At 41.4% G+C, this 25701-nt stretch overlaps 3 protein-coding genes across 12 annotated transcripts in view; all 3 read right to left on the bottom strand.

Annotated features, from left to right (window-relative positions):
- The window catches only part of pdcd6ip (programmed cell death 6 interacting protein), a 19723-nt gene extending 13281 nt beyond the window's left edge, over window positions 1–6442 (bottom strand). The window contains exon 1 of one of the 3 annotated variants that reach the window (XM_025065000.1): window positions 6030–6442. In XM_025065000.1, coding sequence (XP_024920768.1) covers window positions 6030–6049 — 20 coding nt within the window. In that variant the 5' untranslated portion in view covers window positions 6050–6442. Of the gene's footprint in view, window positions 1–2520; window positions 2840–6029 lie in introns of those variants that run through there. The other 2 variants (XM_008331617.3, XM_008331618.3) reach the window with 2 other exon arrangements.
- ubp1 (upstream binding protein 1) lies at window positions 4343–17548 on the bottom strand. 8 transcript variants are annotated; one of them, XM_025065001.1, is made up of 17 exons: window positions 17246–17546; window positions 15176–16000; window positions 11989–12140; window positions 11546–11622; window positions 11346–11451; window positions 11143–11249; window positions 10855–11007; window positions 10627–10737; window positions 9973–10080; window positions 9765–9871; window positions 8462–8516; window positions 7858–7969; window positions 7675–7765; window positions 7456–7574; window positions 7222–7364; window positions 6642–6693; window positions 4343–6540 (listed from the first exon to the last, which is right to left on the bottom strand). In XM_025065001.1, exons 2-17 carry the CDS (start codon window positions 15289–15291, stop codon window positions 6503–6505), a joined length of 1647 nt encoding a protein of 548 aa, XP_024920769.1. In that variant the 5' UTR covers window positions 15292–16000; window positions 17246–17546; the 3' UTR covers window positions 4343–6502. The 8 variants fall into 8 exon arrangements, with proteins under 8 accessions (XP_024920769.1, XP_024920771.1, XP_024920770.1 ...); XM_025065003.1 differs by lacking the exon at window positions 17246–17546 and having other exon boundaries at window positions 15176–15487; window positions 15926–16443; XM_025065002.1 differs by lacking the exon at window positions 17246–17546 and having other exon boundaries at window positions 15176–15487; window positions 15829–16443.
- Window positions 17549–18817: 1269 nt separating this feature from the next.
- Window positions 18818–25701, bottom strand: part of clasp2 (cytoplasmic linker associated protein 2) — a 45802-nt gene continuing 38918 nt past the window's right edge. Inside the window, exons 35-45 of the mRNA XM_025065294.1 lie at window positions 25643–25696; window positions 24062–24205; window positions 23566–23709; window positions 23366–23472; window positions 22951–23092; window positions 21757–21940; window positions 21471–21664; window positions 21258–21386; window positions 20891–21097; window positions 20577–20693; window positions 18818–20420 (exon numbers count right to left, since the gene is read on the bottom strand). Of these exons, the coding sequence (XP_024921062.1) occupies window positions 20343–20420; window positions 20577–20693; window positions 20891–21097; window positions 21258–21386; window positions 21471–21664; window positions 21757–21940; window positions 22951–23092; window positions 23366–23472; window positions 23566–23709; window positions 24062–24205; window positions 25643–25696 (1500 nt within the window). The 3' untranslated portion in view covers window positions 18818–20342. The remainder of the gene's footprint in view (window positions 20421–20576; window positions 20694–20890; window positions 21098–21257; window positions 21387–21470; window positions 21665–21756; window positions 21941–22950; window positions 23093–23365; window positions 23473–23565; window positions 23710–24061; window positions 24206–25642; window positions 25697–25701) is intronic.

Genomic DNA, 25701 nt, shown 5'->3' on the forward strand with positions numbered 1-25701 from the left:
CATATATATATATATATATATACATACATGTATATATATATATATATATTTCTATACATATATTTTGCAAATATAATATTGTTATATATTAACAAGCCTTGCAGTTCCATCTCGTGACAATGAGTAAAGAGTTGTGTCGCATTCACAGACACACAAACACATAAAGAATTAAACAGTCACTCCAGGCAAAGTCAACATGTTTCGGAGCTGGTTGGGGAATCCCTGAATACCAGTTCTTCCACTGCACCAATAAAGACTCAAGTGCAAACATATACACAAGAAAATCCTCAAGTCAAACTGACGCTTTCCATTCAAATACAACGCAATAAGCTTACATTGTGTTACACGTGTGTGTGTACACAGGTAAGCTGAGATGAATGGGTGCAATTCTAGATAAGTGGAGGAGAAAAAAAAGTCCTAACCAAAACAATGGTTACCATGGTGACCCAATCGCTGTGTGTCTAAAATAAGGAGGACCTGTTACCCTGGTTACCTGGCACACTGGTGACAGACATATGCAAAGAAGCAAGGGCAACAAAGCTAACAGTCAGCAACGGGCAGCCTGTTCTACACCGACATGATGAAGGTTTCTCATGATCTCTAAAATATCATAAAAGGGAATCTACTGGACGTTTACTCTACTATCTGCAAAGACCTTGAAAGTTTTTATGGATTTGGTGTGAAGACTATGTGTGTATTACATTCCTATTGGTTTTAAAGTGAAGCTGGAAAGAAGATTTCTAGCAATCAGACATTTTACACCATATAGTCGACACTGAAAAATATTTCTCAGATTATAACGGCTCCTGCAGCCGGACTTTTAATGGAATGACTACGTCCACTTCCTATATGCAGTCTATGCCAGGAAACTCTATTGATTTTACTGGACTCTAGACCAACACAACGTGAAACAATTGTGAGATGTCATGTTGCACAGTATGATTTATGTTGATACGACTCAAGATTACTGTCTTTAGGTAGGCAATACTTGTGGTATGATAGTTGGATTTTCATTAAAAGGATGACAATCTTATAAGCAAAAACCCATACAGTATGGAGCTCAAGTTACATTACTCAATTACAATTTTGGCTGCTGTCCACTTTCCAAAGTCAGCACCTTGCAATAGTATTACATTTCAACTACCACTTCTTGGCAAACACCAAACAATTCCACTTTGCACTGCAGCTGAAGAGTAACATACTGAGGAGGAAAATTGAGGTTTGACACCTTCTGAAAGCAGCTCACGTAATCTGTGCAAAGCCTTAGATGATAAATCATTAGTCACATCAAATAAATACTCAGGACAAATAAGGTCAAAGTCTGCTGTTGTGCACAGGAAGTAGAGTTTCAGTTGATGTGTAGTCCCATAGCAGTGGTAAGTTGCATTAATATATTTTATTGATTATGTCTAAGCCAGTCCAACGGAGACCACAATGGCGTTAGGCGGTCATTGAACAGTTCTAAGTCTGGATTCTTGTATAACTGAATAACTGCAGTTAAACAGTTAACAAGACTGGTGAGGTCAGTGGAGCATGGGAGAAGAGGAAGTGTTTTATCTCTTTTGTCACTCACTCTCAAACACATGTCCACTATGTTAAAGTGCCTGAAACTGAAACTTAATATTATGAGTAATATCAGGACAGTTAATGTAAATAGAATTTCAATGGGTCGTTTACACAGGTGGACATTAGGGCTGCACCTTATGTTTCTTCTCACTGCAACAATGTTAAATAATTAAGTTAGTTGCCAAGCAGTTATTTGGGTTAGTTTGAGTAGAGGCTCACAAACGATTAGGTACCTATAAAAATACAAATAGTCATTGACAGGTTAAGTACTTTCCAAAGCCTGAGAGGAAATTATCAAAACGTCTGAGATTTGTGTAGACCTTTGCAGATGATGCTGTGATTTACTTCCTGTATTTGTCACACAACAAAAATTGAGGATTTGGTAGAGTCAACTGATGATGGTTGTTAATAAAATGGCTGACCTTAAAAATAGATAGTTTATATGTCAAGTATTAGTAACTTAATGCTCTATTTGACGTTTGAGTTGATTTGTAGCCTTTGTTTTATATTGATTGAGGAATATGATCCGAAATAGTTTTTGATTTTTGATTCAAATGTTATAATTATAACATCAAATGGGGTCAAAACAAATCTCATGTGCGAATATATGTTAATTTTGACGCCAACATGAGTGCAATTTAGTCAAATTAGCCTAGAATACATAATTGTTATAATACGTCCTTTACGTGTAAGACAGATCATTTAGCCGCTCATAAAGACTATATTGTATTATTTTAATGCCATCTGTAAAATATAAACTATGACGTAGATAATATGTTGAGATCCTTGGATATTGTAATTCATTAGCTTTAGCATTTAGCTCCTATGTTAGCAGCCAAATGCTAAGTTCTCTGGGTGCGGCAATGACTAAGGTCAAAACCATATGTAAAACATTTTCTCGGGAAGATAACAACGTGTTGTCCCGGTGCCGTTTGACCGTATAGCAGACTCTACCTGAGGATTATTTCCAGAGAGCTCTCGTGTTTGTCCAGAGTTCTTATCAACGCACTTCTACGGAGCTTATCCAACTCTTCCACGGCTCGTATGTACTCTGTGTGGTCGTCACTCCCAGAGTATGTGGCCGTTACAAACTTCGACAGCGGTTTCACCAGGTCCACGTCTTTCGACTTCTTTAACGGGACCCAAATAAACGTCGCCATTTCTCCCCGTTTAAGTGCTATATCTGCTCAGAAAAATCTGAAACGATTAACGAGCCGAGGAACACAAACAACAGCAGGAGACCCACTTCCTGGATTCTGACTAGAAACGTCAGATGACGTCATGTGGGACGGAGAGACGCAGTATGAAACTGACGTTTATGACGTACATTGTTTTGCCTTAATAAAAATGACTTAATCTGGTTTACGTATTATAATCAAATGAGCAGAAAGATAAATTAGCATTCATTTCAATGAACTTGTCTTTTCGTCTTCCTTTAATCTTTTAATCAATTTTTCTTGTTGTTGCTGATCTTTGCCCCAAATTACTTTATTCCCTTCCGACTTTCCTATCTTTAAGACTTTCTTTATAATAAACTGTCAGAAATGTGCCTGTATGTGTGCTTTTTAAGTTGATTAAGTACGTTTAAACTGAAAGTCCGTACTAAAGGTTGCATAGAGAAACCACACACGTCTAATTATCACCCCCATTGGTGAGATATAGAATTACTAAAAAATTTTAAAAAAATTCATAATGGCCGTTGTGCATCACTTGGATTTGATGTTTGGGTTTTGTTGAATATTTTGGGATCTTAAAATGCAATTTGCTCATCTATGGCTCCAGACACCTCTATGCCAGAACATTGTACTTAATTTACTCCCTGGACACAAGACTGACACAGAGATGTCTCTGATAAGACTGTGCTGGGTGATTATCCCTATGAATATTCACAGCTTTCCAAGTAACTCCCAGAACACATGACCCAGTATGGCTAGAAAAATGCTAAATTATATTTACGTGAGGTGTGCCCTGCCATGCCCTTTGAGACAGTCAGGTGAGAGTGAGCAGATGTTCTGACTTCTGCAGGATGCAGATAAATTGCTGTGTCTCTGGTAAATAACTGCAGCATCTGTAGTCTCACCTCAGCCCACACGAGATTCAGCATCTGTTTCAGTGGATTTGGTGGAAATTAGCACAATTCTGCGTTCAACATCTGCCGCCTGTCTGTCAGACAGGTGTTTGGTTCTCCAGTCTGTTCACTGAGCCCTAATGTGGTGTCAACCAACTGTCCAACCAGAGAGAATCATAAATCTACAATGTATGCTTTAATATCAGAAAACGCTGCATTTAACATTGTATTGTTTATAAGGGAATGTGCTGAACTGGCCAAAGTGTTGTTAAACAGTCGTGTATTTGATAAAACCCATATAATAGTGTGATATCTCATTGGCCACTGTCCAAAATCCATCATCTAATAATGCATGTGAATTCTTTATTACATTGATATTGAGCACAGATCAATATGCAACCGCATCTATGAAGATTTTATATCTTTATTTTAAAAATGTAGTTTAAACTACTCTCCCATAATAAATGCATATACTGTAAAATGTTAATTCATTAAAGGTTTCAACAAAAGGTTTTTTAAGTTGTCCTTAAAATGAATTAAGGAAACAAACTAATTTGAGGTAAGCTGGTACCGAAAAGTACTTAGAGATATGTAGTTTATAGGGATGTGTATCTGGTGATACAATAAATATCACAATACAGGGAAAAAAATAAACATTTCATTTATCATCTTAAACAATTCAAAGTCACAATAAATGCAACAAGAGAATGGAGAAAGATATGAAATTGTTTATTCCCAGCACGTGGTTGTGTACACCTCCAGCATGTGCACATAAGAAGCATCTTCACCAACAGCAGGCTGTACATCAACAGTGGTCACCTCTCCTGCTCACTCATTCTAACACGCATACATACATACATACACACACACATACACACACACACACACACTTGCTCATACACACATACATTATTGGTCAGGGTGTCAGGGAGTGAAAACAGCTGACCAGAGTTTGCCCGACTTCACATCCACTCCATTTTCACTATATATTTTAAAATTCTTTGAACAGTCAACTGTGCTGTGGTTTTTAGGTTCAGGGAACCACCACAGGAAAACTGGGCTCTGACAAATACAGACGTTCTTAGTCTCGACACCCCCCCCCCCCTCCCCATTTTTCCCATTTTCTTTTCGGTAGGTGAATGAGTGTGGCTGTAGGACTACGGACTACACATCAAGCATTAGGGTTTGTATTTTTTTTTTTTCAGTGCAGGCTTGGTCTTTGACATCAAGAAAAAAAAAAGAAGCTACACTCACCAAAGACCAAGCTATTCCTCCCTCCCCTCCCCGTCTTCCACATGCTCTTTACTAAACAGCAAGCTTAACACAGTGTCATTACATCGACAACAAAAAAAGCTTGTGACAACTACAGACATAATCAAGTTTTTCATGTATGAACAACAAAACAAAAAACATTACGCACACATAACGCCTGACTATTAGAAGCGTGCAAACTGTACACTTCAACGCTGCCAGATATCGTGCTTTAAAACCTAGAGGGTTAGGGTAAACCATCAGCGACTGTCTGCTCCCCGCTGACAGGTGAGGTTACCATGGACTCTGCAACATGAGGACACTCGGAACATTTCACCTGCACTTCCTGTGTTTAGCTACATTGAACACAGAGGTCAAAAGAAGAACGCGGGGCTACCTTTAAGACTATTGAATCGAGGCTACAGCACTGATGCATTTCCTTGCAGAGCAGATGCAGGAATGGTTCCACGAGATGTGGGTTTGTGTCGCACTGCGAGAAGTTTCTCCAAATGATTCTAATACCCAAAATGCGCAGAGTTGTGAGAGGAGCTGGAACGTGTTTGGTCCACACTGCTGAAGATTGTTGGAGCATAATCTAAGCATCAGCCTTTACCAAGGATCGACAGCTAAAAAGCCCTGAATGTATGAGCCCCACAGACACTCTTTTATAATGTGTTAAAAAGTAGGCACAGAAAGCAGAAGAGACGAGGAGGTGTATGTGCTCTGTGTGTTGACACAGCGAGGACAAAACTGAGCTGAAGGAAATTATGTTATGGCACAGGTGGGAGCAACTGAAACAGTCCATCAATAAATAAAGCATCACCTAAAAACAATAAAAGCAAAATGAGTTGGACATATGCCAAGAGCGCAAAAAAATGTTTAAAAAAAAAAATCATACATGATGTCACTGAGGTCAGTCTTTTTGACCCTCCGTCCCCCAAAAATTAAATTATTAATATCCACCTGCTCCATATATTTAGCCTGGATCGTGTATGTGCTGCCCAGCAAAAATGATCAATAAGGGTTTTAATAAAGCAACCCGGACCCAATGTTGAACAAGCAGAGTTAACTGGGATTTTCCTTCAAGCAAGTTAGTATGTTGAGATCACATGCCATTCAGCAGCACAGGTTTTTAAATACTGGCCTTGTGCTGTTTGTGCGCATTGTGTACGACGGGCAACGAGCAATACGGAAACTTTTTTTTTCTCCTTCTCCTGCCAGCAAACGCCATCATCGCTTCCGCTCTCTCTTGGAGCCACCTCTCTCCCTCTTCTTCAGCATATGAAAAAAAGGCAAAAATTAAAATTAAAACACACAGAAAGACTTCTATCCGTTGCTCTTATCCTGGATCCCAAGTTCTCCCAGTCTCTCCTTCTTTAACTCTCCTCCATTAATAATGTTTTCAATATGAAACAGTGGACACACCCATGTCAGATTCTAACAGTTACATGGTTTTAACTCAGTCTTTCTGATAGCCATCGAACCATCGGTTAAGAGAGAGGGACAACGAGAGAGAGATAGGACGAAAAAGGAAGGAAAACGTAGAAGCAGGGACAGAGGGAGGCCTCCGCTCCACGACAGAGGGTGGAGTATTAGTGATGCCATCTGTCCTCATCACTACTTCAGAATTAGATGTAGTCCTTCGCCAGATTCATCTGGAAGAGAATGAATAACAGAATATTAATTTTAGATGAGGATTATTTGACCACTTCATGCCAAAGTATAGTAAACAAGAAAGCTGCAAAAATATCTCTACCTTTGACAGTGCAGACCAAAAAACAGCTCTCGTCAGCCAAGTTGTAAACCATCTGGAATAAAACAGTAAAGTGACAAACAACAGCTTCTTTAATGTCACAGTCAAAGTGCAAAACAATGGACAAACACAAGCTGTGAACACAAGCTGAGCCTCTGTACCTGAGGAGTAGTGGAAAGATTATTCTATCGTCTGGTGTTTGAAAAACTTTACACCAAATATATTGGCAGTGTAAGCTCAGAAACAGAAACAGCTAGGTTTAAAATTTCAACACAGACAAAACTTCAGGGCCAAACACACCTCACATTCCAGACTGAAATAGAGTTTTCTTTTTTAAATGTTTTCAAAGTTTCCAACCAGATCATTTAACTCTGGTTCAAATATGTAATGTTTTGCTCTGAAACCTGATCAAATAAAACATCAGAGAATTCAATAAAGACACAAAGTAAAATCAGAGCTTTTTGAGACGTGTCTAAAGATGTTTTAGTAACTTAAAAACCTTTTATTAGTAAAAGAACTGTCTTGGAATGTTTTGACCAATTTTCGTTTGACAGCTACAAAAAGAGAAAGCATGGTTTCATACCTGGTCACTCAGCAGGATGTGTATGCCTGTAGGACCCTGTCTGTACACCTGGTTGATTTTCCCCAGTGGCAGACTGCACACGCCTGCCATCTTTCTGATCAACTCTGCAGCTGTCAGCTCCTCTAAGTACAGAGCATGGTAGACTACACACAAACAGAAAAATGCTTTTCATTCCCCATACAGAGTCCCTTTAACTCAGTACACCAAAGACTAAGAAAAGTTTCTATTTTGTACCCCGTAAACTAGAGGAGATGTTGTGATCTCCGTTTTCATTGGTGCCATGTGTCTCCAGCAGAGGGCTCTCTTGAGGCGACTCTTTACAGACATATACAGTCAACCTGGGACACACTGACCTGCAAGTGACACACAACAAGAAGACATATATACCATATATTTATACACAACAGCACAGCGCTGCTTTTATAGCGATGTTACTCAAAGACATACACACACCTGGATTTAAGTGCATTGAAGAGTCGGATACCGTCTGCCGGCCCACAAATCTGGACCAGGTCGTCCCGGGTTAGCTTCAACAAATCAGAACCTGTACCACGCCAGAGGAGCAGTCAGAGTCACTTGTACTGCTGTTGTGGTGTTCGGACTGAAAGTGTGCATCATGGCGTGTGAAGTGTGTACCTGAGAAGTGAGAGAAAAGTCGTGCGTAGGAGTTGAAGCGGTTTTTCTGCAGCCACTTCTGTGTGTCCTGGATGGACGCGGTGGGACTCAGCTGCTGCTGCTGCTGCTGCTGCTGAGGATAGAGACGCAGAGGATGTCAACACATGGACAGAAACATGTTTTCGAAATCCTCTACATACTCATTCAAGTGAAGTGATGCATCAAGTTGTTATTATATATACTCATTTTCATGTTTTGGTCAAACATTACATCTTTAGCAGTAATGTATTTACAGGAGTTGTCACAAGTAGAATTTCTTTAAAAAACAAAACAGACCTGTAGTAACAAGGTAAAATCATGTTTTTTTCATGAGAGAATTAGTAAACCTCTCAGATTCCTCTGCTGTAACAATGTCTTACTGCATTAATCAGTAAACGTCAGACACCAGTGAAAACATCTCAGACTACAGTCCCATTAACAGCAGCTCACTGACACTGTCTGTGTTCTGCCAGAGTGTGTTAACGTACAAAGCAGGAGAACAGGACTCGGTGAGAGCTGAACTCAACTCATTATTACTACACTGGGTTTATAGGAAAACATTCATTCTTCCGGGGAGCCGACTTACCTCAGAGTTTCCATGGCTGCCAGGGTCTGCCTGGTGATTAGGAGAGGACGAGTCACTAGAAAACAAGAGAGGAGTTGAGCGAGAACCAGTAATGGGCCTGTCACAAAAACATGGCACAGATTAGAACGCACTTAAACCAGAATTTGGAGTCGACACTTTGCTTCCCATTTAAAACTAAATCATGACAATGTAAATATATCAGTTATGATGTGATTGCCCCTGGAAATGTTAAATAAAAAATACAAACACATACATACGTAACATAATGCATAACAGCAGTTTGTTTCTCAAAGTTTGATAAAGTTTAACTGATTATATAAAGCAATTTGAGACAAATCTTTGTCAGATGTTCACACAATCGGATGTGTTTTTTTCTCTCCCGTGCATCAATTGCTGCCTCTCTACTACGAAGGAAACAGTGCTGCTGGTCAGTATGTCTTTTTCACCACTCCATTTCCAGGTTCACTGCCAGTTACTGAGCAACAGAGCATTTGATTTTGATAGTAAACTGTCAGAAAGAGAGTGTGCGTGGTCAGAAACAGTTCTATTTTGGAACATTGTCAGGTTCATACTTCATTTGACCTCAGCTGCCACCCTGTAATAATCTACGTGTATAACCCACTGCACTGCAACACATTCCTGTAGCAGACTCATAAGAATCAATTAACACCCCGATATGAAATACGTACAGATAACTAGCAGGTTTATTTTTAACCATACATCAAAATATAAATATATATCGACCATCTGGTGCTTCATTTCATGGCTGTAAAAAGCACAAACCAGAACACGGACTCACAGCTTTGTCACAAAGTCACAAACTCAGTGACATTGTATGGACTTACAGGAATATAGAGAAGACCTGAGCCTTATTTATACTCTGTTGCACAACACTAAATGTGTCAAGCAACAAAAATTGTCATGGGAAAAAAAGACATCTTTTTGCAGACACTGTCATATCCTGGTACGTAATGTGATTAGTCGTCATCTCTACTGTCAACAACCACCAGAAACCTTCCTGTTGCTCGTTTGTAACAACACACTGCTCACCTACTGGTGTCTGTGTCGTTTAAAAAAAAAAAAATCAACCTCTCAGCTACTTTGACCACTAAAGTTGTGTTGTTTAACAGACTGTAAAAACTTTTGTGGGAAAACTTGAATAATTTGATCCTTAACTCATGACTTAACACAATCGATGGTGCTAAATCCTACCAGATTATTTTAATTGTATGACAGTCCTATTAAATATATTGGAAGGTGTTGATGGATATATAAAAAAAATCTAAGCAAATATATTTATTACCTGTCAGGGACAGAGTTGGTGGTGTAGGTGGACAGTGGGGTGTTGGTGAAGGTGGGAGTAGCTGCCTGGTTAGTGCTGACGTAGGCGTTGTCTGGCCAAGGGGAACACTAAGAGAAGACACACACATTTAAATGTAATGAAACCCTAACACAGAAATCATCATTTTCTAGTATTTGCAGCTCTAGTGGCTAACATTTGGAGTTCTTACACTTCCTCTTTTCGCCAAGGAGTCACCACAGTCAGCACGAAGTGTCCGTTTGCTGGATTTCTTCAGCTCGTGATCACATGCATCCTCTATGATGGGTTCAAGCCTTGTCTGCACACATGATAAGAGGTGTGACCAGAGAACAAGCAACAAACACAATCATGAACCTACACTAAAAACAGACCATCACTGGGTGAGTAACTAGTGTGTAATATAGTAAGCAGTATTTCTGTTTAATAGAACACAACTGTACCAAATACTGTTATGACTCATTGTGTATTTTTGCAGATGCCTACATTAAAAAACTACTTGTGCATCAAGGGACTAATTCTTCTTTCTGCAGCTGGAACTTCATTATTCAAAACGACCTCAGATCAATGACTCAACGCCTTTTGGGGATATGGCAACACGCCAGCTGCACTTAAACTCTCTGAAAGGAAACCAAAAATTCTTCCCTGTGGTTTGCCAAAAAAATCTCAGAATTATACAGGACCACTGTCAACTTTTGAACCTCTCGGTCTTACTGTGGACTTAGGTCAGTAAACAACAAACAGAAAAAGTGTCTCTCATTGGTCTTTTGATGTATATGTGTTCCATATACTTGGATACATATAAGAACAGCATCCTGAGGCCACAGAACTTGACCGGCATACTGACCTCTGATAGTATAGTGGTATCGTAAGAAGGCTGGTACTTTTCCTTCTCTTGCGGTGTGCGTTTCTCCATCTTCTCTCGATCTGTTTTTTGCTTACGGTCGGCCCCCTTTGGCTACACCGGAAACACACAGAGACAGACTTAATTGCTGGGAAGGGTGACACGTGGGCAACATCAAGGTATAATTTCTGTCTGTGGAAACATCTTCCCTGTGAAAGAATGATTGCACACCTTAAAGACTTTGATTTGGCAGGAGGCAGAGTGGATGTGCTCTGTGTACTCTCCATTTTCTCCCAGGGCAAATGTGTCAATCTGGATCCTGAAGGGGACGCCCTTCTCCCCGCCATGTTTCCTGGGAGTGAACTCTGTGCTGATGCAGTGCACCTGCAAACAGAGATACATTCTTTTGCAAAAAATGATTTTTGCACCTGATGTAGAAATTCAGAAGTACATCTACCAGAGTGCACACGAGAGGAAACTATGCGTGTCTGGGAGAGAAGGCGAGTGTGTGCGTGTTACCTGCACAAAAACAGAAGTCCTTTTGTTCATGTCCCACAGGAACTCTGCGGCGTTGAGCTGCGAGGGATGCGTCTTTGGTTCCACAATGCCCACTGACATGGGGATATCTGGCGGGCATACACAAAAATAGATTCTATTTTTGAAACAAAAAAATATCACAGCCGGGACCATCAACGTAAACACGTCGTGTCAAGCATCATTACCGATGTCAAGGAGACGGTCACCGGGACGATTCCACTTCCAGCCCTCCAGCTGCTGGTGCTCTGTGTACTGCAGTCGACGGTCGTGAAATACCACTCTCACTGTGCTCTAAATGCAGGCGCACACAAACACCCACTAGGTTAGGGGCAAATGTGAGCTCTGTCTAAAATGTGCTGTTTATAATCTGAGAAAGTTGTCTCACCTTCACCATCTTGTTGGTGAGTTCTGGTAACTCTCCTGCCTTCCTGTTATCCAACATTCTCACCTCGTAAGACTGGCCTAAAAGAGAAGGACAGAAACCATGATCATATTCTGTGCTGGTTCGAGGTTCCTCTCAAAAGGCCACTGGAACTTTCACAACCTTCAATGGGTTACTCCTGATCTGATTCAAGCAGAAAATGTTTACGTTAGATTTGATTTGTTTTCTGTTCAACATAACTGTTAACACTGTATAACATATTTTCTTATCACAGTTTAAAAAAATGTACTGTTGTTCCAAAAGGAAACAGCAGAGGCTCCCAAATACCTTTGCATCAAACCTGTGCACCACACCAAAGTGTGCTTTGCTTAAATGAACCAGATCCAAGCACAGGGACACAGCAGAAGTAGAAACATTGAACAAATACACTCCTTGCTGTCTCTCACCTTGGTTTAGGTATGTGAGCGTCTCGTCGTGCAACTTGACAGCAGGCGAGGTGGCGGTACACAGCACATACTGGAATGGAGGATTTTTGGTCTCATTTTCACTAGGAAGGCTTGAGTCCTCCTGCTTGAAGATCGGCAAAGCCAGCACATCGCTGAAAACAGCAGGAGACAAACAAATACATCTGATACGAAGCAAAAGTTGTAACATATTAAACATAATCTACTCATAAAAGATTTTCAAATTGAACCAAAGAGACTGAAACAAACCTAATTTGCTGAATTTGTTTTGATTTCAGCACGTCAGACAGAAAATGTATTCCTTCTGGATTGGGTGTTCATGTTTACAACTTTCTCATTATCTCAACACAACACTTTGAGCGGTTGGAACCATTTACACTGGTGCACCATTTTCAGAAAGACAATACTGCCAGGGGAAGGTGTGTGGAATTATTAAATGGTCTGGCTTATTTTAGAAAAAGTGATGCAGACTCTCCATCGATCAAATGCCTCTCCTATTACCAATGCATGAGGCTGCAGCGGGATTAATGAACAAAAACACCCACAGATAGCCTGAGCTGCTGACACATACTATCTCACGCTTGGCAGCCACTCTAGACAAGCAACCTGTCCTCGGTTCACCCTGACAAATGCTACAGGAGTGTCAACGAGGGCACAGTGAACGGGAGTGTGTGCCTGTGTGCAGATCTGTGTGCAAAAAAAAAAAAACAACCCAAAAACACCATCCCTGCAAAGACTTGTAGCTCATGGCCTCTCATTAAATGAAAAACTTTCTGGCATGTCATGGAGCTTCTCTATAACTGAGGCACATAAAAAAAAACCTATCTGACAGTTTCAACACATTCTTGCTGCACATTCCTATAAATGCCAGGATGCCAGGAGGAGTCTGTCATCATTGTCTCTTATGTTTCTGCCAAGCTGGGAACCAAAAGTGTGTTGTGCCCTGCTACAGAGGGAGAGGAAAAAACTTCCTGAAACCTGAGGACCCAGTTCCACAGAGGCACGCTCAGACATTCTGTTCCTACCAACTGACTCCAGTGCCCTGCAACCCAGCCCACCACCACAGAGAGCACACCACTTCAGCAGCCAGTGACACCAACTACTCTCTCATCACTGGAGTTTACCGCCTGCTCTCACAGGACAGGCACACAGATAAATGCACTCTGAAGGCAGATGGCAGACAAGGTGGCTGATAAGAAACAGGTATGACCAGGCACATTCACGTTCCTACGTCACAAATATACTCTCACCTCCCCAGACCGTTCACAAATTACAGTTCACACTTAGTTTGAAAATTAAAACAGGTGGTTTGTATCAGATCCAGTTTAGGCCACTGTAGTAATTCAAACCTCTTGAATAAGATAAAAAAGTAATCCTGACAAAGGGTAATTTGCTGATGAGTAAAATGCCATAATTATGGAAAAAAGTAAATGCTATGTTGCAACCAGAGTTCACACTGGGTGTGAACAGTTCTTAAGTCATCTTAATTTATTTCCTTGTGATGGCTGCACCTGAAACCTTAGAAACATCAAGAACAATACAGGCTCTGTACATGTTTACTCTGGTACAGACAGAAAAGAAAAGTTCATAATCCTCTAATGTGGGAACTATAATATAGATGGGTTTTAAATGAATGCAGTGGATTCTTAAAAACAGGCTGTGTGTGTGAAATGTGAAAATTCTTCTGCTACCTTTCTCTTTTAAATGCCAGGCTGTGTGTGTGAAATGTGGAAATTCTTCTGCTACCTTTCTCTTTTAATCCCACATGAGAATGCACAGATGCACTTTAGAAAATACTCCTGAAACACCAGTATTTTTGCTGCATTATGCTACATTCAGATGAAGTAAGAAACTGTAGTAATTCCTACCTATGTTTTGGATGAAGTGGATCTAGTTTTACATTGGAGCCTTGTCAACACAAAAATTTGGATGAAGATTTAATTTAATTATGCAAATGCACACACTAGAACTTGATGAGGGGTCAAATTACCTCTTTGGCAACTATCTCTCGCCTCAGCTTTTTTTTTTTACAAACATCAAGAAACACTGGATTTCCTTTATATAAAAACATTTCTTATACTATAGAAAACAATCTTGTTTAATGTGTTAATGTGTTAATGTGTCTTATATAGAATGTAATGATTGTTAATTACACCAGAAACTTGAGGACCTGAGGAAAAATAAAAGATAATCATTTCCTTGTTTAATGTGTTCTTATATAGAATGTAATGTTTGTTAATTACACCAGAAACTTGAGGGCCTGAGGAAAAATAAAAGATAATCATTTAAGTGAGGTTAAACATCACTAGGCAGAGCATTAAATAAGTGCCTGCAGGTTGTAACGTAGCTGCTAAGTGTTGACTAATGGCACAACATTATCACTGACCACTCCATGGTCAGGATAAATTTAGTCATGAATTTATTGGTGAGAGAACTAACTTAATTTGCATAGACTGGTATATAAACCAAACTACTTCATCATTAGGAACTGCAGACTGTCCTGTTAAGTTGTGTGTGTACATTATGTACACACATTATGTGTATATTATACAATTATAAAACACAGTGATTTAGCTTGGCAGCATTTAAAGGACACACCTGCTCCTGATTATTATTATTTCAGGAGATCATACAAAACATCAATCATGTTGTTGTACTGTATGTCTGCCAAGAGAAATGTTGAGTATGTTTCATATAGTGGACCTGTAAATAAAGGGGAATAACTGGTGCTCATGGTGACATTCAAAAGTGTTGGCCAAATATTGTTTTGTTTTTTCCCCCCATCAGGACAAGGAACACATGAGGGCAGAGGAGAAGGAACATGGATTGATCACCTATGACCCAGCACCATCTTTTATCTAATCCTACAAAGAGATTTCACAAACAAGGATAGAGACCTAATCTGATCTTCCTGTGTTAAAGGCCACACAATGACCTTTCCCATTGTTTACCACAGTGTTATGTTTAAAAGCAAATGTGTAGGTCTCTTTCTGTTACAAGCACAGTGTTCACGTTGCCTTTGTTTGGATTTCTAAGAAAACAATCCCTGACCTACTCCATGTCCCAAAACAAAGAAGCAACCACAACCAGTGCAAAGGGAAGAACACGCAGTGGGGAGTGAAATACTCTCGTTCTCCTCCATGACCCACTCCTGGGTTTGTTTTCTAACCTCATGCTGTAGGCTCCAGCCCCTAGCTCCTGCCCGATGCCTGTCAGGCTGGCATCGAAGTCGTGCACCAGTCCCGACTCGATGGTGGCGTCGTCCATCTTCAGGACCCAGGCCATGGGCCCCAGCTCTTTGTCTTCGGCTTCTACTCGTAGGGCCGCCAGCTTGCTGCAGGTAGGGGACGTTGTCCGGTAAAGAAGGAGTTAGCGGAGCTGGTGGGCTCTGCAGCTGCTAGGTGAAGCCGTGAGAGGCGAAAGTTCTGCTGCTACAGCCCGTTAGCCGCTGCTTAGCGAGGAGGGCAGCCGAACTCGTAGTCTTCCACAGAGACACAGAGCACCGCCATTATCTCACTGCAGGGGTTTCATGGAACTTTGTCACGAAACACGCCGCTCCTTAACTGACACTCCAGCAGCGATAAGTTAGAATCCACTCAGCTGCAGAATGTTAGTCGTGACCCACGATGCTAACATGAGCTAACTGCTAACTAGCTCCTGAATTGCGACCTAACACGTTAAATAAGCACCTGACAAAAATGTCAAATATTTTGGTAATAAAATAATAAATAAATAAAATATAACAATGAGTTAACAAACACAGGAAATGTAAGGTAAGTCCACTCGCTGCATCCCACGCAGCGTCTACACAGCTGTTGCTACCTAGCTATCAGCCTCTGTAGCATCAACTTCCTTGGCTTCCGATCAACTGTGTTCACTCCGTAACCTAAGAACGAGGCTCCTCTACCGCTCCCTGTACCGTTCCAGCTCGCTGTCCTCTTCTCATCCCGCTGCCGGAGTCACCACCAAGGCTCCCGTTGCTCTTGCCGCAGTCCTTTAAACAGCCAAAGTGCAGCGGTTGTCACAACTAACGAAGGCATCATCAACATGGCTTCCTACGCTCAAACAGACTCCTGCCAGCAGCAGCCTGAGGACCAAGATGCCCAGGACGACCAACAGCCAATCAGGGCACCCCTCCTGTGCCCAGTGCTGACATATTAGCCAATTAGAGTCTTTCAAGCTGCCGTCATAGTGTCCAACTGTGGCTGCTGTGCAGGAACGTAGCTGCAGCTTTCTTCCTGTACCAAACGCTGTCTTAACATGTATGTGATATTTTAAAAAATGTTACTTTGAAAGTATTTCCACAGTTGAAGTCATTTGTACTTGTGACTTTTTTTATGAGTTACTTTAAATTACATTCCAATATAATCAAAGAATATAACCATAGTAAGACTCTACCAAATTATTATTCCACCTTAACTTAACTTTGAACAATACTAAGGACATTTTAAATTAAATATTTAAATTTAATATTTCGTCTAGTAATTTGGTTTCTGGAACTAAATATTTTATCCAAATCTAATTGTTTGCTAGAAGTTAGTATCATAGAAATCCTAGTTCTTAGCTCTACTTGAGGGTTTTTTGTTTTATTTTATGTTTTTGTTTAGAACTTACTTTAAAACTTTATTTCTACATTAGGGCACAGTGTAAACATTTTACGTGTAACTTCTAAATATCTTTACGTAACATTAAGTCATTAAACAATTAACTTTTTATTACACTACATTTACTGTTTTTTAACCTGTCTATTTTGTCTATTGTTTATCTACTGTTACGTACATTTTGCTCACTGTAGAGTTATAGTTCGTTAACTTAAGTTATATTTAGGATACCTTTCGTAATTTTTTGGCATTTTTTTCTGTTACTTGTCTGTTGTGTATTTTTATATATATATTTATTTATAACAATTATATCGTCGTTCTTTTCAGATCTAGCGGCTGTAAGTTTTTTTAACAGCACCGCTTCCAAGAGCCTAGTAAGTGGAAACAGACCAGAACTTCAATGGTTCTCCACAGTCACCATGAGAACATAGAGTATGAGAACACGGGAGAAGTCACGGTGCACTCAGGTGTACACACGCCACCTGTTCCTCACATGTGAATAAACACACAGAGCAGAAACAACAACAACAACAACAACATGGTGACTCGCCTACAATTTAAAGCGCTGTAAACAACACACGATCGTCTTCGTTTAAAGAATGCAGATGATTAAAATAAGTCTCTGTGACGACTCGTACCGTGAGTAGCTGCTGACGTCTTGTCTCTGGTGAACAGGTTCATTGAAGGTTTCAGTGTAAGGCTGCCAGAACAACATGGTGTCCAGTCCACGCCAAACTCACTAAACAAGTCTGTGTCGCGACACACACGCTGAACTCAGCCCGGTACCGACGAGCAGGAGGGGGCCCTCATGTCTATGCCCCGACCCCGGTCTACTGAAGCTGTTTTCAGACTGGTCAATAATTAGCTCCCGCTCGGACCCTGGACGCTGCTCACCAGCCGTGTTTTTTTTTCTCTCTCTTACTCCTCCTCTCCAGCTGTACTCACACCAAACTATTTTAGTTCTGCTGAGAAGAAGGGCGACCCCACGTCTTAATGTACTGTTAATTTCTACTGCATAAACACTGACACTAAGTGGAATAAATTGAATAATTTACTACTTGCATCAATTCATTTTCTTTTTTAAATTATGTCACAATGTAAACTTCTACATGACTTAATAAGTTAAAACAAAACATAGGAGCCGTTAATACAAGCAAATGCGTGACTGTTTTTTATTATTATTTTTGTAATAGATTAAAAAATATACCATTTTGAACCATTTTTGTCAAACAATCTGAACCCTTGTTGACTTCACAGTAGCGTAGCCTGCTGCATGTACATATTTCTGACAGACACAGGTAAGCAATTTGATCCTGTATCTGCCATATTTAGGCTGTTTTTTTTTAAAAAATGTGTGCCATCATATATTTCGTAGCCAGGCTGTTTTTTTTTTTTTAAATGTGTGCCATCATATATTTCGTAGCCTTATCGTAAATATGAGTACAAAAAACAAATACTACTACAACTACATAACAAATGATTCAATCATTGTTCTTGGACCCCCAAAGAAGAACCCCCCAACATGATCATCCAAAGAAGTATTTCTTTGCACAAACCACATTTTCAAGGGAAATAAAAAATAATGAGCAAACTGTCCAACCGTAACTCTGCTTAAATAATTGTTTGATTCTGTCACCACTTACAGGTGATGAGCCCGTTCTGATACCCAGTGACGGGCAGTGGCTGGACAGAAGGCAGCGAGGTTACCAGGTCAGACTGCTGCTGCAGCAGGGACCGTCTTTAACTGTACCTAAATTTACAGCCCAGGGAGTGCATGCAAACATGAAACTCAGCACCAGGCTTTTAAATAGCTGTGTTGCATAAGGCGTCAGTGTTTATCTTTGCTGCAAGTCCAGATTGATCCAGTTTGTCAACTAATGTTAACTGTTAACAGTTGCCTGCACTCAGAGCCTAATGGCAGTAAAAATTCACACACTTATTCATGCATTATTTGTACTCTCAGTAGTTTGACGTCATCTGCTTGGATGCATCAGAGAAACCACTGAATAAACCTGATTGAAATAAACACGTGTCCATTACATTTTACAGATTAAGTTAAAAAACCCAGAAAATCTCCAGGAAGAGGAAACTGACATCAAAACCCATGAATCAATCCAAACATATCTGTTTAATCTCCTGTTTGTTTTGGCTCTGATTATTGTTATTACCATGAAACACTGTTCCACAGAAAAGACTCCAGAGACTCAACGTTCTTTAATGACCTGTACAAGTTCTTTATTTTATTGTAAGCACAGCTTTGTAAATGCACAGAGGAAAGAGCGGTGAAAACTAGAATGTTACAAGAAGAGGATGGAAAAAAGACACATTGAAGAGGAGGGGAGACAGGAAGTGATGTGATCCATGTTCATCAGAGCTGTAAATAATAATACATTTCTACAATTTTCTCAGCAGAGAAAAAAAAGTGAGATTGAGACAGAGAGAGAAGGGGAGAGAGAGAGAGAGAGAGAGAGGGAGAGAGACTACAGCACGCACAACAGAGAGAAAGAGAAAACAAAGACAAGGCTGGACACAGGTGCGTGCGTGCAACCCCCTTCAGTGACTCTCCATAAAGACACTGTTGTTGGGTAAATCCATGTTAATATCATATATAGATACATATCCACTATGTGATTTTATAATCAGTTGAGTCCCGTCCATACTTTGTGTAGTAAGCCGCACGCACCGATGATCCAAGATGAGCTGGAGAAACGGGGGACACTGCAGGGTCATGTGAAAAGGCCGGACATCTTCACATCGGTTCAGGAACCCGGTCACACTGCTCTGACTGTTAATAACTCAAATAAAAAGTCCTTCCTTTATTTTTTTTTTCTTTTTAAACTTTAATCACATGCATAACGTTAGCACACAACGCCTGGTATGGGTCTGAATCTGCCGAAGTGCTGTATATGCTATGAGCAGGGCATGATCCAGGGTGACTGGCATCAGTACTGTGCAGGGTTGGTCGGTCGTACCTTTTTGGCTCAAAAGCACCTTTGTAAGGAGAAACTGTGTATGTGTGTGTGAGAGAGAGAAAGAGAGAGAGAGAGAGAGAAAGAGAAGGAAACTACAGAGATTAAAAAAAGTCGGCAGCAGTAAAATCTCATTGATTAAATCAAAACTATGACAACACAAATTTACATTCCTTTCTACCTGGCTCCTCTTAACCACTGATCACAGAGGAAACACGAGGAAACAGCGGAGCCACTGGATGGACAATAACTACCTTTCAAAATTAAAGAAACACGCAGGTGAATTTCTTCCTGTTGTCGTCAGAGTGATTCTCAGAAAAAGACTTGTGTTGGACACATGAAGCAGAGGATGGACATTTAACTTCTTCTTCTTCCTTGCTTGATGACCGGGGGAACTGTATGTGAGCGCTGGGTTTATGTCTGATGCAGATTTGTGGCTTCAGTTCAGTCTGACATTAGTGTGGAAGCTCAGCAACAATCAGGAGAACTCCTGACTTTCTTCTGTGACCACATCTTCCATCCTGTAGAATGGCAGTAAATGTGTGAAGATCAATTATGTGTTGGTGTGAATGTCACTGCTGTCCAGAGTGAAAGTGTTACTTGTGGATGTAAGGAGTTTGCTCATATGAAAAAAAAAAGATGTTAGGATGCATGTGTTGTTTTTTTGTTCTTTGCCTGTGTGGGTGTGAGCACAAAGACAGATGTGTCATGTCTGGTGGGCAGAGTTGCAGTTCGACGGTTGCCCTTTGGGAGGGCACAGCATCTCCTATAGGCCGTCAGAGGGAAGTTCGCTGCCGCCGGAGCCTGACTGGGCACGTTTGATGTACAGATTCAACAGCTTCAGCTGCAGACAGAACACAGAAGACGGACACGTCAGTGTTTGGTTTTAGAGGGAGGAGAACATTAAGTCACACAAATTATCCAGAAAAAAAAGTAATGAGGCGTTTGAGTACTGGTTCTGGGTTCCCATCCCTGGCTGATGAGGCTGGTGTTTTCTCACCTTGCTGCTGGACAGTTGACTGAGGTGCGGTTTGAGCTCCTCTCCAATCACTGCGTGTATGGCTACCAGGCAGAAAACGCACGCTTTCCTCACACTGCTCTCAGAGTTGTCATAACCCTGTGGTCAAGTAGATAAAACACATCATCAGACTACAGAGACATTTGTCCACGACAGAGGACTTTTTATACGAGGGCGTGCATTTTGCAGAACCAGTGATCATTATTAGCCTGAAGAGTTCCTGAAACAAATGAACCATACCCTGTAAGTCTAGCATCACAGCAGTGTGTGTGTGTGTGTGTGTGTGTGTGTGTTACCTGTATGAGCCCTGGCACAATCTCAGGCAGCAAGCCGCCCAGACCATCTCTGGGAATCCTCTCTACAACTTTGGTCTGCATCTTGATGGCAGCCAGGTTGATGGGGTAGTCAGCCGACTGGATGATGGGACACAACACCTTAATGCACTGTTCTGGACTGATAGACAAGGCCAACATGGCCGCCGTCTCCTCTGCCGCTCGCACCACCTGCAGAAACAAAAAATGAGACAAACATCTGAGGTGAGGATGGAAATGATTTCTCTATTCAATTTGATGCATTTATGATGTATTTTATTATAAAGAGCTGTTAAGGGATGCAAACAGAATTTGTGATGTTTGGGAATGATCTGTGCGTAGGCAGTCAGACCTCCTTGTGAGGGTCTTTGTGAGCCTCCAGGGCTTTCATGATGGTGAGCTCTGCGTAGTTCTTGAACCTCCAGGGCTGCTTGCTGAGAATCTCCCTCAGCACCCGCAGAGCCAGTGTTCGGATCACATGCTGGGAGAATCGAATCAATTTTGAGCGTTAAAAAGTGTTTTAGGTCTGGTCTATCAGCACAGCAGAAGAACAGAGTGTAGCTACCTCTCTGTCCCCCATCGTCTCCAGCAGAAGCAGCAGGATGGTTTTGAAATGTTCATCCCACACTTGCAGCGTGTTTTCTCGAATTAGCTTCAGCAGCTCACACAGCGCCGCCTTCCTCTCCTCTATCCGCTCGTTGTGATTCGACAATTCCTTCAGCAGCTCGGCCACCAGCTCCGACTGATCCAGACTGCTCTCTGGTGAGACGAGAGAATTCATTTCATTTTTATCGTTTTGCTTCATGCATCTCCAACACCCTACGTGGTTTGGTGGGAATTCATTGGTTTACCGTCTGTGAGAAGCTCGGAGTCGTCCAGGCTGGTGTCTTTACGGCCCTGTTTAAAGGGAGAATCACGAGCAGCTCGGGGGCTGGAGGACAGCAGGGGGGTGTTGAGGAGAGAAGTCTTGTTGTCCAGAGCCATGCGACCTCCGTCCATGAAGTCTGATCCCCTAATGTCTATCCCACTACCGCCCTGAAAGAAACGAGATCTAATGTTAGAGGCTAAAAGTTAAATGAAAAGTCCTACAAATATTAATTTAAAACATTACATTTATTTAAAATTCTGTACAGAAAGACAGGGGATCAAACCTTGTTTGTGTAAGGCAAGAGCACTAACCATATGACTCCCTCTAGCAGAATCACAGTGGCTTACAATTTTTAACCCTCTTTTTTAATGTCTGTGTAGGTTCTCAGTCATCCAGGTCATTTAATCCAAAAAATAGTTACATCGAAAGCAACTGGACAAAGTATATATATATATATTTTTTTGAAGACGTTTCACCTCTCATCCAAGGCTTCTTCAGTTCTGACTGACCACTGGGAAATTTGTTTTTAATGTTAATGTGTTCAGAAATCAACTGTATTTCAGGCATTAGAAAAAAACCCCAAACAAACGTTTAAGTTTAAACTGATGACCAGCTCTGTTTATATTTACACTCAACCTCTCAATGCAGACACAGACGGTGTAATTGGTGGTTTTTACGATTCGGGTGTGGTTTGATTGGCAGGTTACTGACAGGTGGGCTGCTTGGATTTCACATGCACCTCACATATGAAATGTCAGGAGGTCACACCTCTGTACTACAGTGCACCATGACCTTTAAAGTGGTCAGTGTTGTTGAGAGGGATGACTTGGTCTGAATAAGCAACACATTATAAAAAAGTTTTTTATGAGGAAACAGTATTAAAACACACTTTGAATACTGTGAACAAACATGACAGTTCAGTTACAGGTAGTAATAAAGATGACTGCTATCGTCATAAGCCCCACATGACTGAAATTTATGATGCTACCGAGAAGTGGGTCAAGATCGAGGGTCAGATGTCAGTGATGCAGTACACACACGGAGCTGTGTTGGTGATTTCCAGTGTGCAGTATGTGTTGACCTCTAAGAATTCTATTTAAAAAACTTAAGATGGAGCTCCACATATGCACTAACATGTGACGTACGCTCGCAGAAATCTTCCCTCTCTTTCACTCACCTCCTCTCCTTCCCTCCGATGCACAGGTTCGTTCATGTCTTCTTGGCTGCGAACACTGAAGTTCTGAATGGCCTCAGTGACACCTTTCAATGAACTGTAAATATCCTCCGAGTTCATGTTTTCTGTGTCGTAATCAAAAGCACTGCAGAGAAAAACAAATGGTTCAAGAATCAACACTGTTCTGGTTAATATTAATAAAAAATGTTATTCATTTACACAAAAACACAGATTTTGGATTATTAGAATTAAAAGTGCATCACTCTTGACATCAGGTGTAAGTAACATGATAACTTTGAATTTTAAACTTTGACTCGAAGACACACAGAATCAAAACAAGTCTGTCGCCAAACTGCGTATCTTGTCTTTTATTAAAGCTAACGGTCAATGATTGGTTTTTTGACAAACAGATGATTACCTTGGTGATGGCGTGTTCTGGGAGGTGTTTGTGGGTGAGGTGACCGGACTGGACCAGCTGGCCGGAGATCTGGGGGTGTGTCGTGTCAAAGGGCTACCCATAGTTGCCTGAGAAATGTAGAGGGAAGTAAGAGACATTACTGTCAAAGGATAACCATTAACAACACTGTGGGACACCTGAAACTCTTCCATGTCTTTCACCTGTGCAGCGTTGCCAGTGTTCTTAAGGTGGTTCTGGAGCAGTTTGGTGGCTCCGTCCTGAAATGTTTTGGGTAGAGCTGCTAGCAGCATGGTGAACTCTGGTGTGTTGAGCTGGAACAGGGAAATGAGCACCGCCTGTGCTGCCTGATGAGATTAAAATACATCCCTTTAACATCATTTTAAAGGAAGTTTGAATAATGATAATAATTCGAGGATATTAATTTTTAGAACTGTGGAAGAGCTGGAAAGATACAAGTATTTTTCTTTGTGTACTCGTAGATTCCATGTACCAATACTGATATGTCTTTAGATTGGGTTACAGTAAATGTGCAATGAACTGGAAGGCAGTGTTATAAAGGTGGCACAGCTGTCTAGGAAATGACTAGGACATCACCAGTTCAAGCCAAAAGGAAACAAATATTTCTTTAACAAAATATGGTGTTCAAACTGACACTTGAACGCATGTTAAAAAATGTGGATTTGTGCGTCTTCGTACCTTTCTGACGTCAGAGCTCTTAGGTTCAGTCGTCCAGGTGATGATGCGGGAGACAGCCAGCCGAGTCTCACTGAGGTTCACAAAGTCTGGCGCCTCCATCTGTAGTGTCAGAGTCTCAATGTACTTCAGAATGGCCACTTTCACCTACGACGCAAACACACGATTCATACAAACCGTTAGACAATCATGTCAATGTCACAGAAAAGAAGGAAATATTCACCTGCAAATACATTCAAAATATTACAAAACACAGAGGGAGAGGGAGCATCAGACAGCAGACACAACCACAGTGCAACTCCTTTATTGGTCTGAGAAACAAATGATTCGATGATGATCAGTGAGGGAGAACCAAAGTGCATTCATGTTCATGCTTCATCATTTACAAAACATAAAACTGACATGAAGGCAATGAGCAATGATGAAACAAACGAAACCATAAAGTCGACAATCAGCACAGACTCACAGCTACTGACTCCTGCCTTTCCTCTACGCCTCTCGCCATCAGCGCACCTCTACATACTGTATGCACCTCAAGGACCAGAACGTCCTCCAATTCACTTAGAAGCATCGTGCGCGCCATATAATTGCTCCCCCCGGAGCGCACTGACCTGGGAGGACTGGCTCCAGGCTGTAGCCTGCTCGTCTAGAGAGCAGGCGTGGCGGCGCGCTCTGGGGGGAAACAATTTAACATCCGCCCCTCCCCTGCCTTGCCCTCGCCCGCAACACGAGCTCCGCACAGGCTTCAGAGAGAAAGAGGAGAAGCACTGTGTCAATCAACGGAGACAGAGAGGGGGCACATTAGGGAAGGCAGGGGGGAGCAGAAGAACAGGACAAATTAAGGAGAAAGGATGGAGCAAAGAGTTTCAAAGGAAGGCAGGCATGCGGGATGGTAGTAGTCCTCATAAAATCAGTTTAGGCTTTGGCCACACGATGGCAACAAAGGGTCAATTCAGACTCAGCTATTGAAAGTTTAAAATGCTCCTTTAGGCCACAGTGTCAGTGACTTGTATGAGGATTAAACACCATTTCTGACATTAGCAAATGTAGGTTGAGTAAGTAACAATTTATTGGTTGTATTTGGAAAAGCAGGATCAGGAGCCAAAGGGAGTTAGGGGGGGGAAGAGGAAGCAGGAAAGTGGTGACAGGGTGAGATAAAAAGCGCGGATGACTTTGTAGAAAGCTTTGTGACATAAGATGCCGGTCTGACAGAAGGGATATGACAGGGATGAGAGGTATTAAGGATTAAGGATGAGGAGTTAGTTAGAGGAGACGAGCTTGTAGGGAGGGTCTTCACTGTGGATGGAGCCAGTGGATTGTGGCTACACTAACTGCTGTCCAATCACAGCCCAGGATTCAGGGTTTGGCGGGGTTTAGGAGGTGGAGCCAGCATGGGCAGGCATGAGGTCACATCATTACAACAGTTACCATGGTGACAGGTTCCTTAAAAATTCAAACCTAAAGGTCCATCCTTCCTGTTAACCATCTGCTTTATCAAACCTTCACACAAACACACACACACACGCAGCTGTCCATAACAGAAATAAACAAAACAGACACAAACAAAACAAGCTGTTCATTCACCTTGAGGTTTGGAGTCTGCGTCTGGTCGACTGTGAATCTCATCAGAATCGTGAACTGGA

The sequence above is a fragment of the Cynoglossus semilaevis genome, chromosome 18 (assembly GCF_000523025.1).
Source record: "Cynoglossus semilaevis isolate Cse_v1.0 chromosome 18, Cse_v1.0, whole genome shotgun sequence".
Taxonomy (NCBI): Eukaryota; Metazoa; Chordata; class Actinopteri; order Pleuronectiformes; family Cynoglossidae; genus Cynoglossus; species Cynoglossus semilaevis.

Coding starts and splice junctions, on each gene's coding strand:
- ubp1 (XM_025065001.1), bottom strand. CDS start 15,291: ATGGCCTGGGTCCTGAAGATGGACGACGCCACCATCGAGTCGGGACTG. Junction 9,872..9,972: donor CCTTGGCGAAAAGAGGAAGT/GTAAGAACTCCA, acceptor GTCTTCTCTTAG/TGTTCCCCTTGGCCAGACAA. Junction 7,365..7,455: donor CATCTCCTCTAGTTTACGGG/GTACAAAATAGA, acceptor GTTTGTGTGTAG/TCTACCATGCTCTGTACTTA.